This window comes from Phycodurus eques, chromosome 6 (assembly GCF_024500275.1).
Source record: "Phycodurus eques isolate BA_2022a chromosome 6, UOR_Pequ_1.1, whole genome shotgun sequence".
Taxonomy (NCBI): domain Eukaryota; kingdom Metazoa; phylum Chordata; class Actinopteri; order Syngnathiformes; family Syngnathidae; genus Phycodurus; species Phycodurus eques.
The window spans coordinates 25483487-25510373 of record NC_084530.1 but is presented as its reverse complement, the minus strand read 5'-3'; the positions used below and the strand labels follow the sequence as shown (position 1 = coordinate 25510373).

Genomic DNA, 26887 nt, shown 5'->3' with positions numbered 1-26887 from the left:
TAAAGCGCATAACTGCCTTTTGAGTCACTCGGCTCCAACAAGAATTCCTACGCTTGAGTCACGGAGCTGCTTTTTCGCTCTCGCATTCACCAGAGTATCACATGGCCGAGAATGGAAAACTACCATTTAGTAGCCTTAGTCAGTCCGCGGAGTACAGGAATGCTTAGGTTCCCACAAAATACTTAAAATGGAAATGAGTCTCATACTGCCTGAAGGTAAACAATTGAACTCGGAAGGCTACTGTAAGTAATTGGAGGGAAATCATAAGCAAGAGTTCACACGCTGACTTCTTTTTGTCATTCCCATTGAATTCTTTCCAATTGAAGATCTCTGGTCAACTCTTTACTAAACATCATACAATGCAAAACACCTTCGACGGGCTGATGAAACTGGCATTGATGTTGCTGTGTTACAACCCTTTACATCAAATATTTGAACACAAATCAAAAATGAGTACTATTACTACAGCTCACTGAGCAGTTGTGACCGTCTACTTTGTGCATATATGTGCGTGCGTATATATCATACTTCCCCCTGATGGGCACCGCACGATTAATTCATCATGATGCACAAACAGTTTTTCTTTACGTTCAATTTATTTTGGGTTATTATTGTATAGAAAAAGTAAAATATAATAGAGTGCTATTTTGGATTTATTTATTAAAATGTTTGATTTTCTTTGAGGATGAAATGGATTAATGGCATTTCCATTTATCGAAATGGGGACAGATCGCCAGGGGGTTCAGCCCGAGCTCCGGTCTGGGATTGTAGTCCATGTAGTTGCATTGAGGGGGCTCTAGTGGGTGGCACTGCTTCGTGGGGTAAAAAAGATTGGTGGCATTCTCTGTCTTTGCCTGAACATACACTGAACATAATTTGCAGTGCAAACTAATGTTTCTTGTCAGACTTTACAAAACCAGTATAACTCCACACTGCCAAACTTTTTGGGCCCTTCTTCTAGGGCTGTTACTATCGAATCCTTTCAGAATCGATTATCCTATAGCTATTTCGTGAAGTGCTCGAGTAATGTCACCCATCATTTCTTGCGAGGGAACACAGTTTTTTTCCTACTTTCCTGTCATTTCTTCTCCGAGCGAGATGACCCGGAAGTACTTGGATGCCTCGGCGCATAATTTAAGGCCTCTTTACGGCTCACGGATTGTAAGTATAATAACGTGAAATTGAGAGATTGTAAGTATAATAACGTGAAATCCAACAAAACCTTTATAAAGAATCTCATTAGACTGATGGCAAAAATCACATTCATAAATGTAAATTTGCTCGTAAGAAACCATCTTTTGCTGCTTTGCACGGTGAGTTTAGGCTGTACATCCTATCAAATCCCCTCATAATCCAAAAACTATTCGGACTGTAAATATTTGTGAACAGTTTACTATACTTATATAAGATCCTCCTGGTGTAAATTGTGAATGGGATGCACGGATTTGCTTGTGTACGTTGATGTGACCCCCGTTTGTTTCGGAAATAAAGTTACAAAAACTAATAATAATAATAAAGAAGCCTTAACTCCTGAGCGGGATAGGTATATTATATTACCCACAATCCTTTATGACAGCAATATTTAAAGCAACAGACCACCGCTGAAGTCTACAGTCTCAAAGACGCTCCAGTTTCATGCTAGACTTTGAAAATAAATAAAATGTTTGTTTTCATTTAAAAAAATAAATAAATAAATACAGATGACGACATCGGCAACCCGGAAGTGAGTTGGTCTTGTCACAGCGTTAAGCCAGCGGTCTTCAACTGTTAAAAATACTATTTTTAAATGTAACTCCGCTGACATGTACCCATCATGTGACAGGAAAAGACATAACAATAAGATTGAGACTAAAGGTGCATAATAAACCAAGAGAAACATTGGGATGGCTCAGGATTACCAACTGAATGAAATAGGGTCATCCAACTCTACAAACGGGAAGAGGCGGGGCCGCAGAAAACATTTATGGTGAGAAGCACAGAAGAAGAAATGACAGGAGGAGGAGGAGCGCCGACAGTTTACACTGGATCGGGAGGCATTTTCTTGTCAGGCAGTAACAGATTTTGTGCAATTATATACAAACTTCATCAAACACACAGATTGACCCGGTTACAAGGACACATAAATCCAAGGTTCTCATGGCTTTCGCAGTGTCAAATGGACCAAATATATTGTTTGACTTCCAGCAATATTTTTGAAATCGTTGTAGAAACACTTTTAATGGGTAGAATCAGTGATTTTTTTTTTTTTTTAAAGATACTTCTTTCGTTTTATAATCAAGCAAACGTTAGCAGGTCAAGTCCGCAATTTAGTGACTTTATGTCAGCAATACTCGCTGTCTGTGCAATGTCAGTTGTCTAAGTGGAGTCAAATTCATTTGAAATAGTGCTGTCCTTTCCTATGTTACAAAGGAAGCACTATTTCATGTCTAGAATATTAGAATTAGAATATTGTTGAGGACGGTGTGCCCCCCCATCCCACCCTTTCCTTTCCAGACAAAGTTCATAGCATGCAATTGTGATGAAAGTCTGCCCTCTGGTGGACAAAAAGGCGGAACCACAACAGTGCAACGTCACTGATAAATAAAACGGGTTCTTCTAACAGTCACACCGTGGGCACATAAATTCACATTTTACAGCAGTCAAATTCATAAAATAAGAGACGCTTTACAGCAATACTGAAACTCAGCTAGATTCTCGTGCAACTCAGTCAGTCCACCTCATTACTAAAGTGACATTTTGTGTAATATATAAAACAGCAACTCTTTTGTAACGGTGCCACCATGTAAAACATTTGTATTAAATCAACTTTTGACCAACTCTAAATTGATGCACAGGTTTTAATTGACTCACCGACTTCACTAACCAATGTTTACATGTACAGTAGTCTTGTATACCAGATTCATACCCCGAGAAAATTGACTGGTTCTCTGTGTTGTGTGCAACACAAATATTTTAGTGTGCGAGTTGAACTTCCCTATAAGAATATACTGAGTATTAAAAACAAACAAACAACAATAAACATTTACGACAATCTTGTAGTTAATGCACAACAAATATTGAAATAGGGCTGTACAATAGTACTATGCATTCTTCTTCTTAGTCTTCTTCTCATTATTGTTATTATTATTAGTAGTAGTAGTAGTAGTAGCAGTAGTAATAGTACAAACAAAACTTACCAGACATAATTTCTTGACAGCCATGTGGGAGTTGAACATATAAAAAGAGAAGTCTCTTTCACTTCCCCCCGCTGAAGTACCTACGGAGTCAATTCTAAAATTAAATAGCACAAATGTATGCCTGACTTAAAAAAAATAAATAGAAAAAATACTGAATTAAACAATGTATCCATTGTCAAACTCTTTCAGTAAATACACTGGATGAATATTCATTGTACTACACAGACGTTTGTTCTCATCTCTTGCTTGTTTTACACCTATTGTCGACTAAAAAAGTAACATTTTTATTAATAACGCCCGATGAATAAAGATATGCGGTTATCACAGTAACTTCACAGATGTCATCTTTACATCTTGTGCTGCGTTTTAAGGTCATCTTAGTACAGATTGTGCTTGTTTTGGTTCTGGATGCGGAGATGTGTTTGGAGGTAATCTATTCCAGTGGAATGCAGGGCAACTGGCCGCCCCAAAAACCTGAAAAATGCGTGACCTTTTGCTATTAAAAAAAAGATATATATATACTGTATAATATAAATACCGGCATACTGTATCCAAAAACACTGATATAGTGGATAGCGAGTGATTCCAGACACAGCCCAAGTGTTTCAACAAGGGGGTCCAGGCATCTTGAGCGCCATCCAGAAACTGATCAGCTCATTGGGGGACGACAGAATGGAGGCGATGATCTTGGAGTACGTGCAGCGGCTGAACTTAGTGTTGTATGTTCGGAATTGGGAAGGATCGGGCGGTGACGTGGGCGCCAGTCCCAACTTCTTCATGCACATTCCGACGTAAGCGTCCTCGATGTTGAAGGGCTTGATGCTTTTGGAGATCGCCACCAACTTGCGCGGCAGGTCATTGGAGAACACATAGCCCATGCCCAGAGTGTACAGGGGATATTCGCGATCAGGGTACATCTCCTCGGGCACGTACCACTTGGAGCTCTCTGAGCGGCAGACCTGTTGCTTCCGCATGAGCCTCCCCGTCAGGTAGTCGGTTCGGGGAATGCCCGGCTTCTGCAGCATCAGCACCAGTTTGTCGATGTTGAGAAACATGTCCGAGTCGATCTTCATGGCGTAGGCGGCCGTCGGGCAGCGCGTGGCCAGCCACTCCATGATGACCATGGTCTTGATGGTCAGGTTGAGGTAGGTGTCCCTGAAGTCACTCTGGATCAGATCGCCGTGCAGCTCGTTCTCCTGCCGCAGATCGGCCCCGTCGACCAAGCCCTGCATGAAAAGAGTCAGGACTTTCTTGCCTTGGACTAGCTTCTCCTTGCCCCACGTCCTGCGGATGGCGTCCCGGGCCGCAACGTTGGCGGGCTCCACCGGAACCATCAGCACCAGGAAAGGTGCGTGGTTATCGCACACGTCGCCCACGTCCATGATGAAGTGGTAGTTCTGCGGGTATGCTAGATGGTACTGAGTGCCCCCACTCAATGGGACAATGCTGGTTTTGGGATTGGTGGAATCCAGTTTGACTCGGTGCTTCGGATGGATCCGGTAAGGAGGGGCATTGACCCCGTAGGTCAATGCAAGCCGCTGGTAGTGCTGATGGAGCAGATACTTCTCGCTCCAAATGGAAAAGAACACGAGCGTGACACACACCAGGAACAGGTACGTGAAACACGTCTTTTTCTGATGACAATGGTACAATCTTCTGAGCAGTCTTCTGGAAAACAAGATGGTACAAATTAAACACAAAGATGGGCTTGACATACGGAACGTCAGCATTCGCGTTGATCATTTGCATATGGTCACATGCATCATGTCGAAGTCAAGTAAGTTGTGATGTCAAAGTTCATGCATCTGATGGCCAATGCCAAGTGTTGAGTGAGCATGCTAATTAAATGGCTGAATGTGCCCCCCCCCCTCCCCCGTCCCCCCACGCTGACGCCGACACTGTGTAACACAGGAGTCGGTTGCAAATGGACTACTGAGCCCAAATGTCAGATAAGCTCTACAACCCAAATAAGAACAAGCGGTACAGGAAACGTTGGAAAAACGTTAGTACAAATAAATGTCTTCCCTCCATTGAATGTCTCGCACACCAGGGGCGGAGCTACAAGGTGGCCAGGAGTGAAAGAAAGTCGCCCACCCCGTCAAATTGTTACTATCACCAAATGTCCACATTATGCTTTTGTGTTTCAAGTGGGATTACATTGAAGTCATATAAATTAAATTAAATTAAATTGCCCGTAGGTGTGAATGTGACTGTGAATGATCGCCCAGAGTCAGCTGGGATAGGCTCCATGACTATATATACAATAATGTGGCTGCCATACATACATACATGTTTTCTGTTACCCAAAAAAAAAAAAAAAAAGAAAATCCTGGAGCGGTACCTGCACACACACACACACACACACATAGTGTCACACCCACACAAGTACTGCTCCAGGATAAGAGAGGGAAAAAAAAGGACTGCTTTTAACCTTGTTTTATCAATGATTGATTACTGCCTTTGGGAATCAGGAAACCAAACGAAAGTCAGCTTTTTAACCTCTGTGAATGAAAGGGTCAAAATAAAAGACAGGCTTCATTGAAAAAAGGCTGACATAGGGGGGAAAGATTTTCATGAAAAGAATCAATCGATACCTTTCCACTGCACGTGGACTTCTTTTCTGGTCCTCCATGGTTAAAGTCCTTCAATTTGTCCCAATTTTGCACTGTGTTAACGCGCTAACTTTCACTCGTGCTCGCTCACGTTCTTCCTTGCATTTCCTATAAAGGGGCCACACCCACGAGCGACTACTCCCACTCTGGATGCAACTTTTCACACGCTGCTGCAGAAAGGCGTAACAACCCCCTAAAAAACAAACAAACAAACAAACAAACGAACAAAAATGGGCAATTTTATTAGTATTTTGTAATCACATAAATGAATGACAAAAACTAACTACCAGCGCTGAAAGAAAACATCACTTACATTGAATAACCACAAAAACAAACAAAAAAAGCTCCTTGGTCTTTTTTTATTTTTTTACTTTTTGTGTGCCCTGAGTGATAAGTTTGCTTCATTTTGTTGTTGTTTGTTTGACTACAATCCTGCAAATCTTGATGTGTCATTGCATGTCTACGGGGTGGTTTCCAGTTATGTTGTTGCTATGGACCATTATCATTATCTCTCAGGGCTTACTATAGCCACTTAGCTAGCCAGCTAGCGTCATTAGTCGCCTGATTACTAGGTCCAATAATGCATACAAAACGCCAGCGCCGCACGAGACTGTGTAACACTTTATGGCACTGCGTCGTAACTGTAGTAACACCTGTCGGAATATGGCATCCGGGAATAAGTACGTGCAGTATCTCCAAACACAATAAAACCACAAGTTAAATAGCAACGGTGAAACAGAATTGCACATTGTTTGTCGGCAGATAACGCTTTGGCGTATAATAACACTGGCTTGTTGACGTGTAATTCTGAGTGATATTTTTTATCATTTGTTTCTATGGCCTGCCTTCAAAATACGTGTTCATGTGAAAAAGGTCAGTGGCGTTCTGAAGTTTGTGGACCGCTTTTACTTACTTGACGCGTTTATTAACACTGTGGAGTTCACCATACAAAAATATGCAAACGCAGAAAACCCGAACTGAAACCACGCTGTCGTCACCATCAGCGACCCACTTCAAAGGAGTCTAAAATGAAATGTCTTCATTTTGGCTTCAGCCCAGCTCTTACTCACGCTTTTATTTGCACATTTCTAGTTTAGGAAGAGCTCAACAGACTGTGGTTTCTCTTCGCCGTCACTCACAGAGACTTCAGGCACGCTGTCAACATGGCGGGAACGGAATAATATAATATTAATAATAATAATATATATATATATGCCTCGGGCGCATGGCCCTTTAGTCAATCAAGTCAGCTTTTATTTTACTTGCTCACTGCTGCTCTTATCTTTACTGCTGCCAAGGGGGGGAAGTTGGCGCATACGCCATTGAATTAGTCCCAGAGCAAAGTACAGTGGTACCTTCACTTCCGACTTCAATTCATTCTGTAACCAAGGATGTAACTCAATTTCCCCCATTGATATCAATAAAAAAAAACAACACAATTTTTGTAAAGAAAAAAAACTTTTTTTTTTTTTTTTTTTTTTTACAAATATTCTACCACTCGTGTTACCCATAACCTCTACAACTCAATTTTTAAAAAAAGAAATGTTTTCAAAGGGGTATGTAAAAAAATAACTCAGATAATGTGGTTGCAGAAGTATACACACCCGCCTATATTTGGGGATGTGGCTGTGTTCAGAACTAACCTATCACATTCAAACGCAAGTAGACGTCAGCATGCACCTACTACAATTTAAAGTCCCGCTGAATACCCCGAGTTTAAGTTCAGCTGTTCTAAGTATGCTTCTCTTCCTTTCCCAGCTGGGCTGCAGACACTAAACACCATGTTGTCCTCGGACGAGCCGCTGGACCTGAAGCTTCCCTCGGGACGGACGTGCTGTCCCGTCCGACTGGGCAAGAGGAGCTCGTCCTCCATCTGCGCACCGCTCGGCGTCCACCCGCGACCGCGACTGATTTACACGACCTTCCCGTCGCCGCCTTCCTCCCCAGGTACGCCTCAAACAGAAGCGTCATGGGGAGTCCGAAGCAAAATTTGATTTTCGGGCTCGCTAGTTCTGGCAAAACTATAGCTTCTTGATCACTCATAGACCAACTACAACCCCAATTCCAATGAAGTTGGGACGCTGCGTCAAACATAAATAAAACAGAATACAATGATTTGTAAATCATGTTCAACCTATATTTAATTGAATAGACTACAAAGACAAGATATTTAATGTTCAAACTGATAAACTTTGTTTTTAGCAAATAATCATTAACTTAGAATTTTATGGCTGCAACACGTTCCAAAAAAGCTGGGACAGGGTCATGTTTACCACTGGGTTACATCACCTTTTCTTTTAACAATATTCAATAAACGTTTGGGAACTGAGGACACGAATTGTTGAAGCTTTGTAGGTGGACTTCTTTCCCATTCTTGCTTGATGTACAGCTTCAGCTGTTCAACAGTCCGGGGTCTCCGTTGTCGTATTTTACGCTTCATAATGCGCCACATCTTCAATGGGAGACAGGTCTGGACTGCAGGCAGGCCAGTCTCGTACCCGCACTCTTTTACTATGAAGCCACGCTGTTGTAATACATGCAGAATGTGGTTTGGCATTGTCTTGCTGAAATAAGCAGGGGCGTCTATGGAAAAGACGTTGCTTGGATGGCAGCATATGTTTCTCTAAAACCTGTATGTACCTTCCAGCATTAATGATGCCCTCACAGATGTGTAAGTTACCCATGCCATTGGCACTAACACAGCCCCATACCATCACAGATGCTGACTTTGCGCCCGTTGGGGTTGTACAAACCTATTGTAGTGTTACACTATGGAATGGAATAGGGTTGATTTACACAACATTCCAAGTGATCAAGCATTAGCATGGAGGTTATTATTATTATTATTTCTAAAAAAGACATACACAATAGACAGCAGGACACCGAAAAACTCCCACTGCCCACCACTTGACCCTGGATCCCTTCACATTGTACACAGGACACAGTTCATGTATAGTGAAAAAAATGGAAAAGTAGCACTGTACAGTAGTGTCATGTATAAAAACAACATAGCATAATTAAATAGGATGTAAATAATTAAACAGTTTCAGCTCATGTTTTTCATGCTTTAATTTAATGGACATTGTGCTACTCCGTCTGGTGTATGTGCCATAGCCACCATACACGTAAATTTGATAGTGTAACGTAAAGAAGACTAAGCTGCAGCAACATGCACCATTTTTTTGCACAGGATAAAGAATATCTGCCTGCGAGTATTGTCAGATGCTCTGTCTGCGTATGGTTTGCCATATGGTCTATGGCGTTTTGCATTGTGTGTTAGCCGTTAAGCTTGCAGACCTTCGCTAGGCGACATTATGTGGTTTGGTGAAACGCAAAATGTGTCTTTGTTTTATGTTTAGTTTTACAGTTAACTTCAACTTGGAGCGGAAATAAACAGCTTGAAGCAAGCATAATTGGCTTCTTTTTTTTTTTTGACAAACTATCTGTTTGACGATGTGGAGTTGGCTGGTGCAATGCAGAGGCTGTAACCCAAATAACTGGCAAAAAGACGAAGCAAAAAAATAAAAAATATCGGCCAAGCGACAGTTCGTATCTCGTCAAAGGTATAATGTTTGTATATATGTTTAATAATTACGAATTTAGTAAAGCTTCAGTAAAAAACAATCCAAACAATGATTTTTCTATTGTTTTTTTTAAACGGTACTCCAATCTTTGTTGTCCGTGAATTGCTCTTGGGGCCCCCTAGTGGTTGCTGAGCACTTTGTTCGCTGATGCTCTGGCCAGCGTTATTGTCCTCGTTGACGCGTGATGCCACACTGCACAGATTAGCCACACTACGCTCCTAATATAATCACGCCATAAGTGGATTGTCTGTTCTTCTCCAGTAACCTAATCTACTCCACTCGCTCAGTGGTCTCTCAGTGTGTTGTGTTCTCAAATAGAAATGCATTGTCTTCCCCCCATAGGTTTGTAATTGTGAGTATGTATCATAAGATGACATAAAGAAACCTCAGCAGAAATCAGCAATGTGACAGTTAAGGCTTTGTCTTGGTCAATATGTCCCCCACTAACCACAATAGAGAATAAATACAGGAGCGAGAACACCATTCCACTCCCACTCATAAAATTAGGACATTTCCATCCATGTTTTTCTTTATTTTCCATAATGTTGCTTTTTTTGGTTCTCATTAAAATTCTGACTTTCGTCTCGTAAATCGTTATTTTTGAACTATCGCTACTTTTGTAGAATTTTGACTTTTTAATGAACATTTGATGACATTATTCTCTTAAAATAATACTTTCTCCTAATCTTCTGAAATGATTTTCAAAAATTTTTTTCTAGTGATGATATTGCTATTTTTCACTAATTAGTAACATAACAAAATGAATCTAGTAATCTAGTAGTTTTTTGTGTGAAAATACAAACAACTCTTTGTAATATTGTGCCATGTTAGTCTTAACCCTAAGCCTCAAAATATGTCTAATTTACTCTTATGAAATTATGACTTAACTCCCATTATTTTTAGACTTTCTTCTTGTCATTTTACTGGTTCTGTCTCCAAAAATGAGGCCATTTTCCTCCTCACATTACGACTTTATTCTCGTAAAATCACAACTTTGAAAATTGGAATATTCTGACATTATTGTCATGTTATTCTCATAAAAATAGGACTCCTCCATAGTACGACTTTTTGTTCCCCATCCTTTTATTGCTGCGTTGTTCTCTTAAAATTTAAACTTTATTCGTGTCGAGACCTTATTCATGAAATATTACTACTTTTGTCACAAAATGTTGACATTTTAATTGCTATTTCAATTACATTTTCCTCTTTAGATAAGACTTTTTTCCTCATAATATTCCAAAAGTATTCTTGCAAAATTCCATTTTACACACATAAAATTAATACTTTACTCTTGTAATTGATTTTTGACTTTGTTCTTGACATTTGACTAGTTTGTCTTGTAAAAATATGACTTTCCCCCTCATTTTATGACTTTATTCTAGTAAAGATCACAACTTTTTAAATCAGAATACTCCAAAATGTATTTGCATAATCCTGCTATTTTGTTCTCATAAAATGTTCTTTCCCCCAATTTCTTTCCTGCTATATTGCTATTTTTTGCTCATAAAATAATGACTCCAAGTACTTTTAAGGCCTTCTTCTTTAAAAATTAAGATTTTCCACCCTCATATTACAACCTCGTAATATGTCCTGTTCTCAAATAATTACGACTTTATTCTCATGCATTCTTGTAGTATTCATGCTTTTGTCACCTACAATTTTTGAGTTTTTAATAAAAGGTTTTCCCTCATAATATTTCGACATTTTCGTAAAATGAATGTTATTTTCACATTTTTGTGTTATTAAGACATTATTCTCTTCAAAATAGAATGTTTTGCTCTTAATATTATGACTATTTCTTTCAAAATCAAATAAATCATTCTTGTAATATTCTGACTTTCATCCGTAAAATTAAGACATTATTCCCTTAAAATTTTGGCTTTATTCTCAAAATTCTGTGATAGGATGATCATTTTGACGTGTCCTCCGTACAGTATAGGTACTTTGTCTACCATAGAGATGTTTTTTTTTTTTTTGAACTTCCTGATTAATTTTGCACCATCAATAAAACTCTGACCCAAACCTTTTTATTCTTATTCCTATTTTTTTAATCGAAGGCATCCTCATTTCCCGTATCTACTCCACTTTAGACTCGCAGTCCCCGTGTCACGAGCGACCCGGATCCTGCTTCACCCCCCCAGCCATGGACCTCAGCCTGTCGCCATCCTCCCGACACGCCTCCTCCCTATCCCCTTCTCCGTCATCCCCCTCCCCTTCGTCCCCTCCCTCGCCTCTGGAGTCCCCCCACAGCAGCAGGAGCAGCGGAAGTCCTCGGCCACACCCCTTCTTACGGGTGAGTGAGGTGAGGAGGGGTGTTGAGAGGAGAAGCTGCAGTAAAACAGGCCAAAATCCAGATATCAGAGGGTGACGCAGGGTGAGGGACTAGTTGCGTATCGGGTGTGGTTGAATCAAATGGAAGAGTGTAGAAATAAATCTTACATCGAGATTGCAACATTTCTACAGCGGTCGCTGCTCTAATTTCCATGGCTCTGGATCTTCACCCAGCCTCGCTGCCAAGTCAGGGGCAGAGGAACTCACTGTGGGGGAGGCTATCATGTTAATTATACAGTTGATGGGTGGGAGAGCAGTTCAACCATTTATATACAAGCAATCCAAAAGTCCATTTATCATATTTCCACTTGAATAATGAAGATTTTTTTTTTTTTTTAATTTACATCGCAGGAAGCGACGCTCCATCGAAGAGTGGAGGGCGACGCGTCACCTCAGCGCTATCCTTTCTATCTGCCCATCGCGAGCCCACCGGTCGGGTACGGCTTTCCGTCTTCCGTTTTCAATGGTCAGAAGAGTGACATGCAAGTCTCACCCGAGCCCTCATTGGACGCTCAACTCGCATGCCGCTGGATTAAGGTAATTTCTATTTCGTAATATTTCTCAATAAAGTACAGAGAACCCTCGCCCTGAGAAATGGACAGACCCGCTCCCCCGAAACAATGTTCAGAATTACCGATGTTAATACACTGTACTGTAAACTATAACCTCAAAACACTTTAATATCATTATAAACTCATCTTGCACCTTGAACAGATCACGTTTATTAAGGGTAAACGCAGTGGCGTCGTGAGACCTGTTTTAGGGGGGTTTCAGCCCCCTTAAAATGTTCAAACCCCCCCACCCCAAAATGATTTGGTTTGTTTGTAGCTAGGCCATTTTGGGGGGTCTTAGCCCTCAAAAAATGTTCCTTAAATTATTTGGTTTTATGAAAAAAATAAAATAAATGGCGCCCCCGCTCATCAACAAAATGCAGCGATGGAAAATCTTAGGGCATTGCAGTAAGATCACGAAAATACACGAAATGGCGCTAATAGGTGAGTTTTTCAGCGAATAGTTGTTAGTCGTCTTCCACAGAAACATTTGCTGGATCACACATCGGGGTTCACTGTACTAACTGTCACTACGGGGAACGTGTGATATTTGGAATCCGTCGGAACCGACTTGATTCGCGTGTGTCTCGCAGTGCCACCTGCTGTTTGAGTCGCTGCAGGACTTGGTGGACCACATCAACGACGCCCACGTCAAACCGGAAAAGGACTCTGGCTACTGCTGCAAGTGGCAAGGCTGCGCTCGCAACGGACGGGGCTTTAACGCCAGGTGTTTATTTTATTTTATTTTATTTTATTTATTTTGTTTCTAACAAATAACAATACGTGTATGCTTACATGCATTTCAAAATAATTACTATAAATGAAATTCTTTAATAAAATGACACGACGGCATATAATCATTCAGATTTTTTTCTTTGTTTATTGCTTTAAAATAAAACTATGTGTATTTGCTATTTGTACTTAATTCATTATTACCATCATTGTATGTTTGTAGAATTTTATTTTTTTAATTTAATAGTTATAATTACTTTATTTGATTCTTTCTTCATTATTAGAAATAAATGTTACTCTCTGCAATTAATTCATCAGTAATCAGTAATATTTTTTTTACTTACTACATAACATAAAACAAAAAATATATGACATTTTATTTAGTTACTAAATAATCCCACTGACATCTGAATGCCACTAAAACTCATCTGTAAAACAACAAAATAATTGGCAAACATTTATAATCCATACATATTTTATATTTGTACATTATATCATTTATTACATATATTTATCCTTTTATATTTACATCTATTTAATGTGTGATTTTTTTTGGGGGGGGATTTTTTTTTTTTTTTAAGCACACGAATCCACCCGATTTATATGCGTGTTGAATTTGAGTCACGTCTTTTCTGTCGTTGTTCCAGGTATAAAATGCTGATCCACATCCGCACGCACACCAACGAGAAGCCGCATCATTGCCCCACCTGCAGCAAGAGTTTCTCCCGTCTGGAGAACCTGAAGATCCACACCCGCTCACACACAGGTGAGCGCCACGGGACTAAAAGTTCGAATCCAGGCACCACCTTGGCGACCCCTGTACTAATCCCCCCTGTCAAACTGCGGGTCAGCTTGACCCGTATGAAAGTATGAAGCGGGTCAGTTTGACCCGTTTAAAAGACGAGAAAATAGATATTTTAAGTGTACGCAATCTGCACATTTTGAAATTATATTTTTCAATTTAAACATTTAAGTATTAAATGTTTAAATTGCAATGCAATACAATATATGTATATAATAGAAAAAGGTTTTAGAATGTAAAATAATATTTGTAAAAAAAAATAACATTTTAAAATAGTCTAATTTCATTGACATCTGTGAAACTACTTTTCAACAATAAAATGGCTGACAAATACAGTATATATTCCGAATATATATATTTTTACACATTTATTATCATTTATTGTTTTATTATGACTTATTTATTTAGATATATTTTAATGTATTATTATTAACATATTTCAATATATACTGTATAAGACAGACCTAATATATTTAATATAGCTTGTATTAAATAGAGTTAATGTACTATGTTAGCAGCACAAGGGGTTCAAAAGGGGGCAGACATGTCTCATTTACAAACTTTATATTTAATTTTTCATTTCCAAGAGTCACAAAAAAAAAAAAAACATTTTTTCCAGAAAGTAGTAAGTAATGTTACAGTGTGTTCGCTTGCTTATTTTATGATGGTTAAAAACGCAACGGGTCAAACTGAGCCATGGAGATTTTTGTTGCCGCAAAAGAAAGAAACATGACAAAGAGGGTTAAATGTCAATTGAAATAGCTTTAAATCACAATTTTTCTTGTGCCAACGTGTGCTTTAGTGCGAAAGATCTCGCACCGCAGACATCTTTATTTGCCTTTAGGTAAAAAAGGGCGGAACGAATAGCAGGCTCAAGGTAATCATTTACATCGTTGCAAATAATAAACCTTTCATGGTGCCAACGTATCGCCATGGTAACCCTCTTTCTCGGATCTCAGTGGAGTTTTGTCGCTTTCACTCAGCGTATGGGCCACAAATTATTTTTGTGGTCAACAACATCAAAACATTTTCTTTAATAAGGGAATATCTCGCTTCTGTGTTGCCGTCGTCATTAGAGCTCTGTGGTTCATGTGCCTCCATGTTGGTTTTTATATATTTATTTAACCTTGATTCATCCAGGTAGTGCAATCGAGAACATGTTCTCATTTGCAATGCAGAACCTGGCTGCAGACAGCAGAGTAATACAAAATGAAAGCAAATACAAATATACGTATACAATGTGGCTGCTGTCCTTGTGGTTTTTTTTTACGCATTGTAGGACCCCAATCATCAAGATCATAAAGCATCAACACCGTACATTAAACATGAACAATGGTACAGTGGAACCTCAATTTAACGGACCCTGATTTGACAGATATTGGATGTAACGGACAGAAAATACTGTCTAGTTGGTACAGTCTGTTAATCCTGTGCCAGCTCATGACCAATTAGCAATGTCCTCGCGCACGCTAGCGGCGCTAGTGAACATGGTGAGCCTGGGCTTAAACACCGGCTGGAGGAGGTGAGTTTGGATAACATTTTCAAGTTTTTTTTTTTAAATTACAATCATCAGCTGTATTGCACATTTTAGGCCACGCAAAAAGCACAACATTTTGTACAGTATGGGTGTATTTATGGCACACAAAAAAAGTGCATCGATGTACTGGACAATTGGCTGTTAACAGACGACCCTAACCCATAAGTCCGTTAAATCGAGGTTCCACTGTACACAAACGACTGTATTTATTCGGTTAATTATTTCGCACAAACAAACCACCTGTACATGAGACTCATCAGTGGTATCGGCTAGCATGCTAGCCTAAATAACAAGCTAGCACAAACTGTGCGAATACTTTTGACTGACTATTGATTGATCAGAACAGAATGTGCTGTCCATGATGCGAATGTTTTGGTATTCTCCACCATCCAGGTGAGAAACCGTACATCTGCCCGTACGAGGGCTGCAGCAAGCGTTACTCCAACTCCAGCGACCGCTTCAAGCACACCCGGACGCACTACGTGGACAAGCCCTACTGCTGCAAGATGGCCGGCTGCCTGAAGCGCTACACCGACCCCAGCTCGTTGCGCAAGCACATCAAAGCCCACGGGCACTTCGTGAGCCAGGAGCAGGGGGCCGCCCCAAAGCCGGGTGCTCTCGGCGACCGGAGTACGGCCGACCTGTCCTCCGGGGGCGGGGCCGCAATCATCCACCAGGGGGCGGCCGCCGCCCTCCTGGGAGGCTTGGGGACGACGCTGCCCCTGTCGGCGCTGTGCCGCCCCCGCGCGCCGCTCTTCTCCATGGTAGGAAGAGGAGCCCTGGCACCGCTCGGCCTTGCGGACTCGCCGCTTTTTCACTTCGGACTTTCGGCGGCGTCCATGTTGGGCCTGAGCGCTCTGGGAAGGCTGAGCTGTGCCGAGGTCGACGACGGAGCTGCGGAGCCCGAGGGGGATGTTTTAAACCTGTCTGCGCGGGTGGCGCCCAGAAGGAGGGATCCCCTGTCCTGGGTGGTTGTCCCTCCGAGGGCACTCCTGCTCAAACCAGCTGTTGTCAGCTAAGACGGGCCTTAAGTTTCTGTTTGTGAGGGGATAACGGCGGGGTGCTGGTCTCATCTGGTATTATTACATCACTGCCTTTTAGTTGTTAACTCTGTGGGGCAGGGATGATACTTCCAAGAAGTTTCATATTTACCCCATCAAATTACCTAAAATGTTTCACTTGTGTGTAATAAGCGAGTTCTAACGCAGATTTGAATGTAATTGTAAAAACTGGCGACACAAGTGTCGGGCCCAATGAAAACAAATGCTTCCATGTAATGGAGAGTGATCCCTCGCTAGATGTGGATGATATGTGTGGAGGACCGAGCTGGGAACTGAAGAGGGGAAATCTTTGGTAATTGCCAATAGTTGCCACAAGATGGTGGCAAAGCACTTTTCTTTTTTCGATTCGACAATGCTACGGCGTAACTAAAGCTCCTCCCCTCAGTTCAACATAGTTGCTCGGCACCAAGACGCCACCAGAGCACCCGAGCACCAAAACAGGGAATAGGTGCGGTTTTTTTTACTAAATAACCAAGGGTACTGTAGATCCACAAATTGGTGAATTTACAAATGCCAAACCGCGAATAAGCAGCACATAAAACAAGCTCCGTAAAAAATGTCAGGCCAAATGCGCTACAGATGCATTCAGAAGTAGATAGTAAGTGTAGTACTGCCCACTTGCCATTGCTGAACAAACATAATGGTTGACAAATATATGAGATCCCCTAAAAAAACGAGGAGGTAGCATCATGAAGCGCTTTACTGTGGACTCTTTCGATTTCAGTGAGATCTAAAACACATTTCACCCCGCCTGACATTTGAATCAAGAACTCATAATTTTTTTCCAATTTTAATTTTTTATATTTTTTTTTGGGGGGGGGGGGGGCGCAAAACAGTACATTTAAAAATATACAGATGATAATAATCATGATTATTAAAGCTGAAAGCAGCTCACAGCACCATATTCGTGCCAAATCCTCCAAATGACAATTAAACTTTGACCCCGTGCTCCGCCCACATTCAGATGCCGTAGATTTATTTAAAAAAAAAAAAAAAAAAGCTTGGCAATCTAGCATCGTCCATCTGTCGAGTATACCTGCTTCTGATTGGGGCTCATTTTGATGAATTCCCTCGTAGGAGTTCGTCAATCTACGGACGCTGGAATTTGCGCAAATGGCTGCTTCCAACCAAAAACGTCCCCCGTTCCTGCTCAATTTGGGTCCTGGGTCTTTGAGAATTGTTCTGGTGCGTCTAAGTTCTGATCAACGTGTCGACCCGATGTGGTCTTGATCAATGATACAGGTTTGGAGGGCTCATTTTGGGGACCCCTACAATACATATATTTTCACCTGGATACACACATTTGGAAAAAAATTGGTGGGTTTTCCTGCATGTTGGGGAATAGATTCGTCGGAAAAACATCATCATAAACAAAATGATTTCAAGAAGTCATGATATTGCTCAACGATATTATTTGTGTTAAAAAAAATTCTACATAGTGGTGTAATAACCTTAAAGAAGCATAGAAAATGATTAAACATTGGATGCTTGTACAGTACATCTATAGAAATCAGCCAGTGTTCAAAATCTTATGACAATTATCTTGCACTTTTATTGTAATTAACCCTCCGCAAAACAGAAATATCAACGGAGGATGAGAGCTTTTGAAGACTTCATCCTGACGTCTTGTAGCGGACAATCAACGGCCTTTTTTCGCATTCGACAAACCTCGCAGACGCTTCTGCTCGCCCGTATTTACAGCTTGAAACGAAAACGGGAGAATAGAGCGGAATCGCCGCACGGGGCGCAACGAGGAAACAGACGTGCAGCGTAATTTAACGTATGACTAACAACTAACCCGCTGTAGACTGTTCGGCTCCGCTATGGGTGCATTGTTCTTCAGGGGAAATAAAAGCAAGCATAAAATTCTTTTAAATAAAAAAGGGTTCAATACAGCTACATCTGCATGTGTGGACAAAAGAAATGGTACAAAAAAAAAAAAAAAAATCACTAATACACCCTTCACTATAGGATCATCGCTCAAAATCATTTTAGAGACATTGGGCCTTTGCTGACTTTGATCGGAAGAGAGAAAAAAAAATGCTCAAATTAGGCCCGATTATTGTTAGGAGGTAGTTTAAAGTGGAGTCTCTGGAAATGGGCAGAATAGCCGCCATAACGCATGTGTGCAGTAAAGCAGTACGCTTGCCATCTTGAGTTCTCCAGACGTTTTCGAGTGACAAGACACGATTGGCGCCAGCGCCGGCTCGAGCTTCAGGGAGTTTCCGAATTCCTACACGGCAATGATTCAGTTTCACGTCGCAATCACAAAGTCCGCGAGTCGTCCGACTCTTACGATTGTCGGCCCGGATCGTATTCCGAGCAGATCGAGGAGAGAAAATCACTGTTAACACACCCCACACCACGGGATAATCACTCAGGATAATCTTTCAGAAACATCCAACAATCAAGACTTTAGCCGAATTTGATCAGATGACAGGAAAAATCATCAAATTAGGCCCGATAATTGGTATCGGTGCACCAAACATTGGTGAGCTTATATATGCTTTGACAAATCCTTCAAAACACCTCGTTTTCATCCATTTTCACTGTCCCAATGCTTTTGTCCAGATAATATATGTGTTTAAAAATATAAGCTACGAGGTTCGCGTACCATCGTACGTTAGGAACCGATACTTTTTGTGTGAGTCTCCTGCATTCCAGTCACAGTGACAGTGTGACGTTTAAAGACTCGTCGGTTTTTTTCCCCCCTGCCTCCCCGGCAGGTTAATCATCCACAGACAAAGATCTCCACGGGATCTGCCAAGGTCTCCTCCGCCGAACGAGCGAGGGGCAAGTTCCGACAGATCGACAAACAGGTCGCGCCCGTGCGACCGCCACATATCGCCTTGTTTCTATTATTTTACATAAAAGTTACACAAGAGGAAGGCATTTACTGAAAAGTAAATCTTGGCTATTCCCCCCCCCCCCCCCCCCCCCCCAAGTCTGACAATGGCTACATTGTGGCCTGTTTGTGCTGTGTTATGTTGTATCTTTGCCAATATCTCCGATGTGTCCCGAACGTGCCTTGTGTTTCTGACCAAAATGTATCGCACCGTATTTGAAAACATTCACGCAAAAAAAAAAAAAAAAAAACAAAACAAAAAAAAAAAAGTGTATACGTGTACTTTTTTTTTTATTCCTTCTATTGCGGGATCGTAACTGTAAAAAACCGACAACAGATGTGACTTGTCCATCAGGGCCACTGTGACAATTTCCAAATGACGATGACGTGATGTCAATAAAGACGTGTATGAACGGTCTCGTTCTTGTCGTTATCATTTTTTTTAATTAAACGCGGCATTTGATGGATGATTTACTTTTTTGACAGCAGGAATAAAAATAGTTGGTTCTCTGTCTGCCCACCCATTCAGTGGGAAATTAAACAGGTAGATTTGTTGTAATTGACGCAAATGCGATGGCAGTTGAGTGCAGTGATGGGCCACAAGCGCTGTTGCTGTTGTCAAGGAGATGCTCAGGTACAATATAGCTTCTTGCCACTAGGTGGCAATAAGGTGTCCGACAGTTATTTACCTGTACACAATAAATAAAAGAAGAAAGCTCATTGCAAAAATCTTGGATAAGTATTTAAAACAAAACCTCACCGAGAACAAGACAAAAATGACAATCCTGACTTCATTAAATGCAATTTATGCATGGAGTTAACGTTATCCAGTGAAGCGCTAAAGTCCCCAAGAGATGCAAAGGGTGTGAGCGAATGTAGCGCGCAAGCACAACATTTCACAAATAGCTAATGAAGACTGAGAAATTGTTTTTGGACAGATTTTAAAACAGGACAATACTGTGCAAAGGTTCAGTGTTTGTAAACACAGTACACAAACACAGGAAGTTTACAGCATGAACCACAAAAAAGGAAACAAATATGTACGCATTGTTACGGTGTAAGGAAAATGGAATGAAAAAACAAAACTGTGTTGTCATCAAGTCAGCCAAGCCCATCATTTTCAATTAACAAAATAATACAAAGAATAATTTCCTTTTGAGGAGTTAAGCTTGTCATCAAAATCAAATTAATAGCTGCAATCGCCAACTACTTGTTGGGCGGAATGCCATCTGTTCGTAAGGGTGGCAAATCGTTCAATCGCTTGTGACTCAGATGCTGAAGTGCGTCTTGTTCGATTGACATTACCGCAAGACTCTGAATTCTTCCCCTTCAAGATATATTGAAACATTTAATGAAGACAATGACTGTTTGCCCCAAAATACTTTTGAAGTCGCGGAGATTACATTTTGGGAAAATCTGTGACTAAAATGGTTGCATAAAAATATTACTCAATCACTTTTAAATGAAATAATATGCTGTCATACTCCACAAAATGCCATCTTAATAATGAAGTGGACTCTTTGATTTCATCATTTCGTGCACTCGGTTATTAAACATCTCTTACTTAATGAATTTGACTGCTCTAAAATGTGCGTCGTGCGTCCACAATGGAATTGTTACGAAAGAATTTGTAGAATTTTTCATCAAGCAAGTTGCACTGTTGTGGCCACTCCTCTTTTCCTCCACCAGAGGGCACACTTTAATCACAAGTGCATGCTTCCAGCTTTGTGGGGGGGGAAGGCCACGCCATCCTCAGCAACATTTTAACAACATATTATAGCACTGCCAATAATATCCATCCAACCATCCATCTGAAGGCCCGAGGCAGATTCAATTGACACTATTAGGAGCTAAAGAGCCTATGAAGGACATATAAACGCAAATGAATTGGGACAATTGCGAGAGAAAAAAAAAACAGTTGTGACTCACAATTGCACACATGGTGATTGAACCTTACGCAAACACCTAATCTTTACCAACAGAAAAACTGCAACCAACCCCTGACGTTCGTGCTTGGAGGCGCCAAATAGCCTGTACATTACTGCACTGTACTGTACTGTACTGACCTCCGACAATGGTGTGAATATCAAGGAAGGGGCAGATTGTCTGGACCGATGTAGCTATATAATAATTAAAAAAAGAGGAAACGGGCAAGAAACAAAGGAGGGAGTGTAGATATTCGAGACGCTATTGGCAATGATCATCCCATTCACTGAGTGCACTCGCTCATTTCAGACAATACTCTCTCCGCGTATTTTTTTCAGCCACGAGTAGATATCGTTAGCCTGAAAGCGTAATTGCCCAAGTCGTTTTTGAACATTTTCAGAAAACAAGAAAAATGTTTTGAACAAACAAGAGTAGTCCAGTTGCCTCGGCCTTTGCAAGGTTACCATGATATGCGTGCCTGAGAATCTACCCAGACAGAGAAAAAACACAATTTTAACAAATACGTTTTAAAGCTATTGTGACAGTAAATTGAAAATGACCATCGACATTATGCAATTATTCTAACGATATAAAATGATAAATAGTGGTGCCTTGAGATGGAAGCATCATTTGTTCTGTGACCACGATCATAACTCAAAACACTCATATCTCAAATCGTCTTTAAACACTGAAATGAATGAAAAATATAATTGATCCCTTCCACTGTGTGTGGAGTGGCCAAAGGTCAATTTTAAGTCCACTACTTTTTAAGCGTAACATGCTTGCCTTTGGGGACTTGATCAGGAATCACCGCATCGGCTTCCACAGTTATGCAGATAACACGCAGCTGTATATAGTCGTGTCTGCTGACAAGACCAGGCCTATTGATGCCCTTTTAAAATGTATTATAGATATAAAGTCGGGATGCCAGTTTATTTCTTGCAGCTCAACCAGGACAAAACAGATGCTTAAGTCAATGGTCCTGAAGGTGACAAGCTAAGAGAAACTTTTGCCAAAACTGTACAACTTTAATCCCTCACAATATGTGGAGAAGCTGCGTGTCATTTTTGACTCATCTTAATTTCATTCCACAGATTCAAAACGTCACAAATATGTGTATTTATCATTTTAAGAAGATAGCCAGAGTCCGCTCTGAAGTACATGGCTCCTTATGTATTTCAGGATGGATTTTAAGGTTCTTTTATGAGTTTTTAAATGTCTTAATGGTCTCGGGCCAATTTATTTATCTGACTTGGTTTAATCATATCAGCCTTCGCTTGAGGTCCTCTGGCACTGACCTTTTAATCGTTCCAAGAGCTAGAAAAAAAAACACACTGGGGACGCCGCATTAAGATTTTTATGGCCCTAAATTATGGAACAGCCTGCAAGGGAACATCAGAACTGCAGAGACTGTTCGCGTTTTAAGAGGAGGCTCAAGATTCACCTTTTTAGTTTGGGTTTTAACTGATTGTATGACTTAACTAATGACTTATTTCACCCATGTAATGACTTGACTCGATTAGCTCGGCCGCAATAATTTGGGATTTAGTTGAAAGTTAAGACTTGAAGCTCACTTATGACTTACACAAACTGTATGTGACCGATTCCCACTTCTGCTGTGAAGGAAAGGAAACAGCATCCGTACTCTGCATTCAATATAAAATTGCCATTCAAATGAAAGGAAGCAGTGGCATCAGGTGGAGCATCGCCTTCCTCTTAATCCATAGTGTGTGCGTCAAATGTGAGGATGAAGGGCGTGTGAAAACAAAACAACGGCACTGACGAGTTCACAACTGCAAAGTCTGGGAGGACATGCGTTCCCATGACTTCCTTCGTCAACCCTACCACCACACAAACAAACATCGACAGCCCTCTTCCTCACCCCGTATGTTGTTTGCCTTCCACCCCTCATCCCTCTATCCTTCCTCCCTTGCTTTCTCCTTCCCTCGCTTCCTTGCATCCTTTCCTTCATCTTCTTACCACCCCTACAGGGAAAACTCATGCATATTAAATATACGGTTGGCTCTAACCCACAATATGCTTTAATAATGTTTTTCTTCTTTTACTATTTACTATTTACTTATGTACTGGATGTGTTATATTTGATCCAAAACAAAATTATTTGGAAAAACTCATCACATCATGCATGCTGCATTATTATAAAAAAAAAAAACTACCAAAAAAACAGCTAATTATTTTTTAAATAATTTTTGGAACTCTTTATAGAGTATTAATCAAGGACTGTATAGTATATCAAAATGTCACATCAACCATTTATTGTACATCATAATCAAAATTATTTTGGTAAAAAAAAAAAAATCATAATTCAATTTAAAATAATAAATTCTTTGAAACACAAGTTATATATATATTTTCATTTTAGAACAGCAACAATGACCATAAACAACACAACTTGTTTATTTTTTGTTTTCAATGTAATAAAATATTTGGAAAAGTAAATCATACAATTTAAAATGACATCTTTTAAAAACTACTATATACCGTTTCAGGAAGCGTACCTATAGGTCTTACCCAAAAATAAAACCCCCATCTTTTTAAAAATGTAATCAAAATTATTTATGTGTAGAATAATATTAATAATTCAATTAAAACATACATTTTTATTTTTACATTATTATTTTTTTCCAGGTAGAGTAACTGCAGGTCTTTACAAGAAATAACAGTTTGTTTGAACTTGTATTTGAATGAATTATTTTAAAAATAATTTTAATAATAATGCATTTGTAATTAGAAAATATTTTAAAAATGTAAATAAATACAATTTATTTTATTGGATTCTTTTTTAAAAATTTTTAATTTGACACCCTACCACTTTTTAGTGAAGCGAGTTGTGTGAACAAGCGAGACAAGTTTCCACACAACGTGCACACGCTTAAACACGCGCCGCGCAGATTACTCAGATACACGCACGGACACTTCCTCTTCTCATCGTGTTTACATTCCTCGGAGGAGGGAGGCTGACGTTTTGGGAGGAGTGAAGGAGAAAAGTGAACCTTCTTAGATACACACAAGTCATTTCCCCTGTGTAGAGATGGAGTAGGTTGTGTGTGTGTGTGTGTGTGTGCATCCTTCATCTATGTGGCACAGTTTACTGTCATTTAAGTCTAAAAAGAACTACAACACCAATAAGTGTTGTTAAGGGTAAATGTAAAAAAAAAAAAAAAAAAAAAAAACAGGCAGCCCTGGCGGAGTGCAACCCTCACCGGAAACGAGTCCGACTTACTGCGGACCAAACTCTGACTGCGGTCGTAGAGGGACCGAACAGCCCGTATCAGGGGATTCGGTACCCCGACTCACGACGCACCGCCCACGTTCAGCTTGACGGCATCCCTCACCGTTGGTGTCCACCAACGGGTACGGGGAATGCCGCCATGACGACCGGAGCTGTGGCCATAGGTGGTCGGTACCACCTATGGCCACAGCTCCGGTCGGCCGCCGCAGCAATGGAGGCGCGGAACATGGTCCACTCGGACTTGATGTCCCCCGCCTACCCCAGAACATGAGCAAAGTTCTGTCGGAGGTGGGAGTTGAGACTCCTCCTGACAGGGGATTCTGCCAGATGTTCGCATCAGACCCTCACAATACGTTTGGGCCTGCCACGTCGGACCGGCATCTTCCCCCACCATCGGAGCCGACTCACCACCAGGTGGTGATCAGTTGACAGCTCCGCCCCTCTCTTCACCCGAGTGTCCAAGACCGCAAGTCCGATGACACGACCACAAAGTCGATCAGCGAACTGCGATTGTTATGGACAATCCGTGACGAGCACAGAAGTCCAATAACAGAACACCGCTCGTGTTCTGATCAGGAGGGACGTTCCTCCCAATCACGCCCTTCCAGGTCTCACTGTCATTGCTCACGTGAGCATTGAAGTCCCCCAGCAGTACGATGGAGTCCCCAGCGGGACCGCTCTCCAACACCCCCTCCGAGGACTCCAAGAAGGGTGGGTAGTCTGAACTGCTGTTTGGTGCATAGGCACACACAACAACAACAGTCAGGACCCGTCCCCCCACCTGAAGCCGCAGGGAGGCTACCCTCTCGTCCACCGGGGTGAACCCCAACCTACAGGGGTCGACCCGGGGGGCAATAAGTATACCCACACCTGCTCGGCAACTCCAGAGTGGAAGAGAGTCCAACCCCTCTCAAGAGGACTGTACCAGAGCCCAGGCGGTGTGTGGAGGAGAGTCCGACTCTATCTAGTCGGAACTTCTCGACCTCACACACCAGCTCGGGCTCCTTCCCTGCCAGAGAGGTGACCTTCCACGTACCTAGAGCCAGCTTTTGTACCCGGGGATCGGATCGCGAAGGTCCCTGCCTTCGGCTGCCGCCGAGCTCGCACTGCACCCGACCCCTATGGCCCCTCCCACAGTTGGTGAGCCCACGGGAAGGGGGACCCACGTTACCCTTTCTGGCTGTGACCGGCCGGGCCCCACGGGTGCAGGCCCAGCCACCAGGCGCTCTCCTTTGAGCCCGACATCCAGGCCTGGCTCCAGGGGGGGCCCCGGTGACCCTCGTCAGGGCAAGGGAAACCTAGATCCATTTGTTTCTTTCTTCAAAGGTGTTTTTGGAGCCGTTGCTTTGTCTTTCACACACACACAAACTACTGAAAGGCTCTCATAAGGACTACTCAAACACTCTCATATGCCTGAGTCTTGCTCTCTTTACACTACTCAAACGCTCTCATACGCATGAGTCTTGCTCTCATTAATACTACTCAACGTGAGCACACATCACTGGCATTCACGAGTTCATCTCAATCATGCTCACACGTGAATAGTGTAAATCTTTTATGAGGTAGTTCAATTCAAAAAGTGAAATTATCGAGATGAACTGCACACACTCAAGAGTGAAGTGTTTCATATTTAAAATATGTATTATTTTGATGATTGGAGCACATGGCAAATTTCAAACAATTCCCAGATCCTTTGATCTCATAATTCTCATTTACTATGAGGTGTAAGGTCTTCTATAGACAGGTGCGTGGCTTTCCTAATCAAGTCCAATCAGTATAATCAAACACAGCTGCACTCCAATGAAGGTGTAGAACCATCTCAAGGATGATCAGAAGAAGCTGACTAGTACGGAGCCCCGAAAGGCACATGGGGGGTGGGGACAAAACAAAACAAAAACCAAAAACTTATTTCTCACTCAAATGAGAAACTTTCTTTTCATTTTTTTTTTTGTTACCCATACTCCTTTTAAAATAAACTGAATAATATTGGAACAATTTTTACCGACTTCTGATTTCAAAACTCCTACTATTCTTTGATGATGATGATGATCATCATCTCAATCAACCTGGGGGGCGACGATAGGCTACATTATATATGAGATGTCTTGATGTAATTCATTTTAAAAGTTGCAAGTTTTTTTGGTGTTTTTTTTTTTTTTCAATGAAAAAAATAGAATAAAATTGCCGGTCGAGGGTCACTGCACCCTTTAATCTATATTCCTTCAAAATGTCTCTCAAGACACAACATGATGGTGACGACTTGCAAGTAAAGCAGCAATGTCCTTATAATAAATTCCCAGGTAAAAATATAACCCAACCTCATTTTCACCCAGAAATGCAAACCCAAATGTGTAAGGGCCTTTTACACATGCAATGGACTATACTTTCATGTTATGATGAGAAACAGGTTTCTTTTCTTTTTCTTTTTTTGCATGTCCCTTTAGAGTCCAATTGTTTTCTTTAAATCTGCTCGTTTG

The 26887-nt window shown here is 41.1% G+C and overlaps 2 protein-coding genes across 4 annotated transcripts in view; one reads left to right on the top strand and one right to left on the bottom strand.

The window, feature by feature from the left end:
• LOC133404580 (zinc finger protein GLIS2-like) overlaps positions 1 to 19704 on the top strand; it is a 38947-nt gene extending 19243 nt beyond the window's left edge. For 2 of the 3 annotated variants that reach the window (XM_061680603.1, XM_061680600.1), the window contains exons 2-7: positions 7547 to 7735; positions 11463 to 11674; positions 12055 to 12240; positions 12848 to 12981; positions 13634 to 13752; positions 15719 to 19704. In XM_061680603.1, coding sequence (XP_061536587.1) covers positions 7570 to 7735; positions 11463 to 11674; positions 12055 to 12240; positions 12848 to 12981; positions 13634 to 13752; positions 15719 to 16344 — 1443 coding nt within the window. In that variant the 5' untranslated portion in view covers positions 7547 to 7569 and the 3' untranslated portion in view covers positions 16345 to 19704. The remainder of the gene's footprint in view (positions 1 to 7546; positions 7736 to 11462; positions 11675 to 12054; positions 12241 to 12847; positions 12982 to 13633; positions 13753 to 15718) is intronic. The other variant, XM_061680602.1, reaches the window with a different exon arrangement.
• On the bottom strand, positions 3782 to 5808 carry LOC133403685 (beta-1,3-galactosyltransferase 2-like). The gene is made up of 2 exons (XM_061678815.1): positions 5771 to 5808; positions 3782 to 4844 (listed from the first exon to the last, which is right to left on the bottom strand). Exons 1-2 carry the CDS (start codon positions 5806 to 5808, stop codon positions 3782 to 3784), a joined length of 1101 nt encoding a protein of 366 aa, XP_061534799.1.
• Positions 19705 to 26887: the final 7183 nt, after the last annotated feature.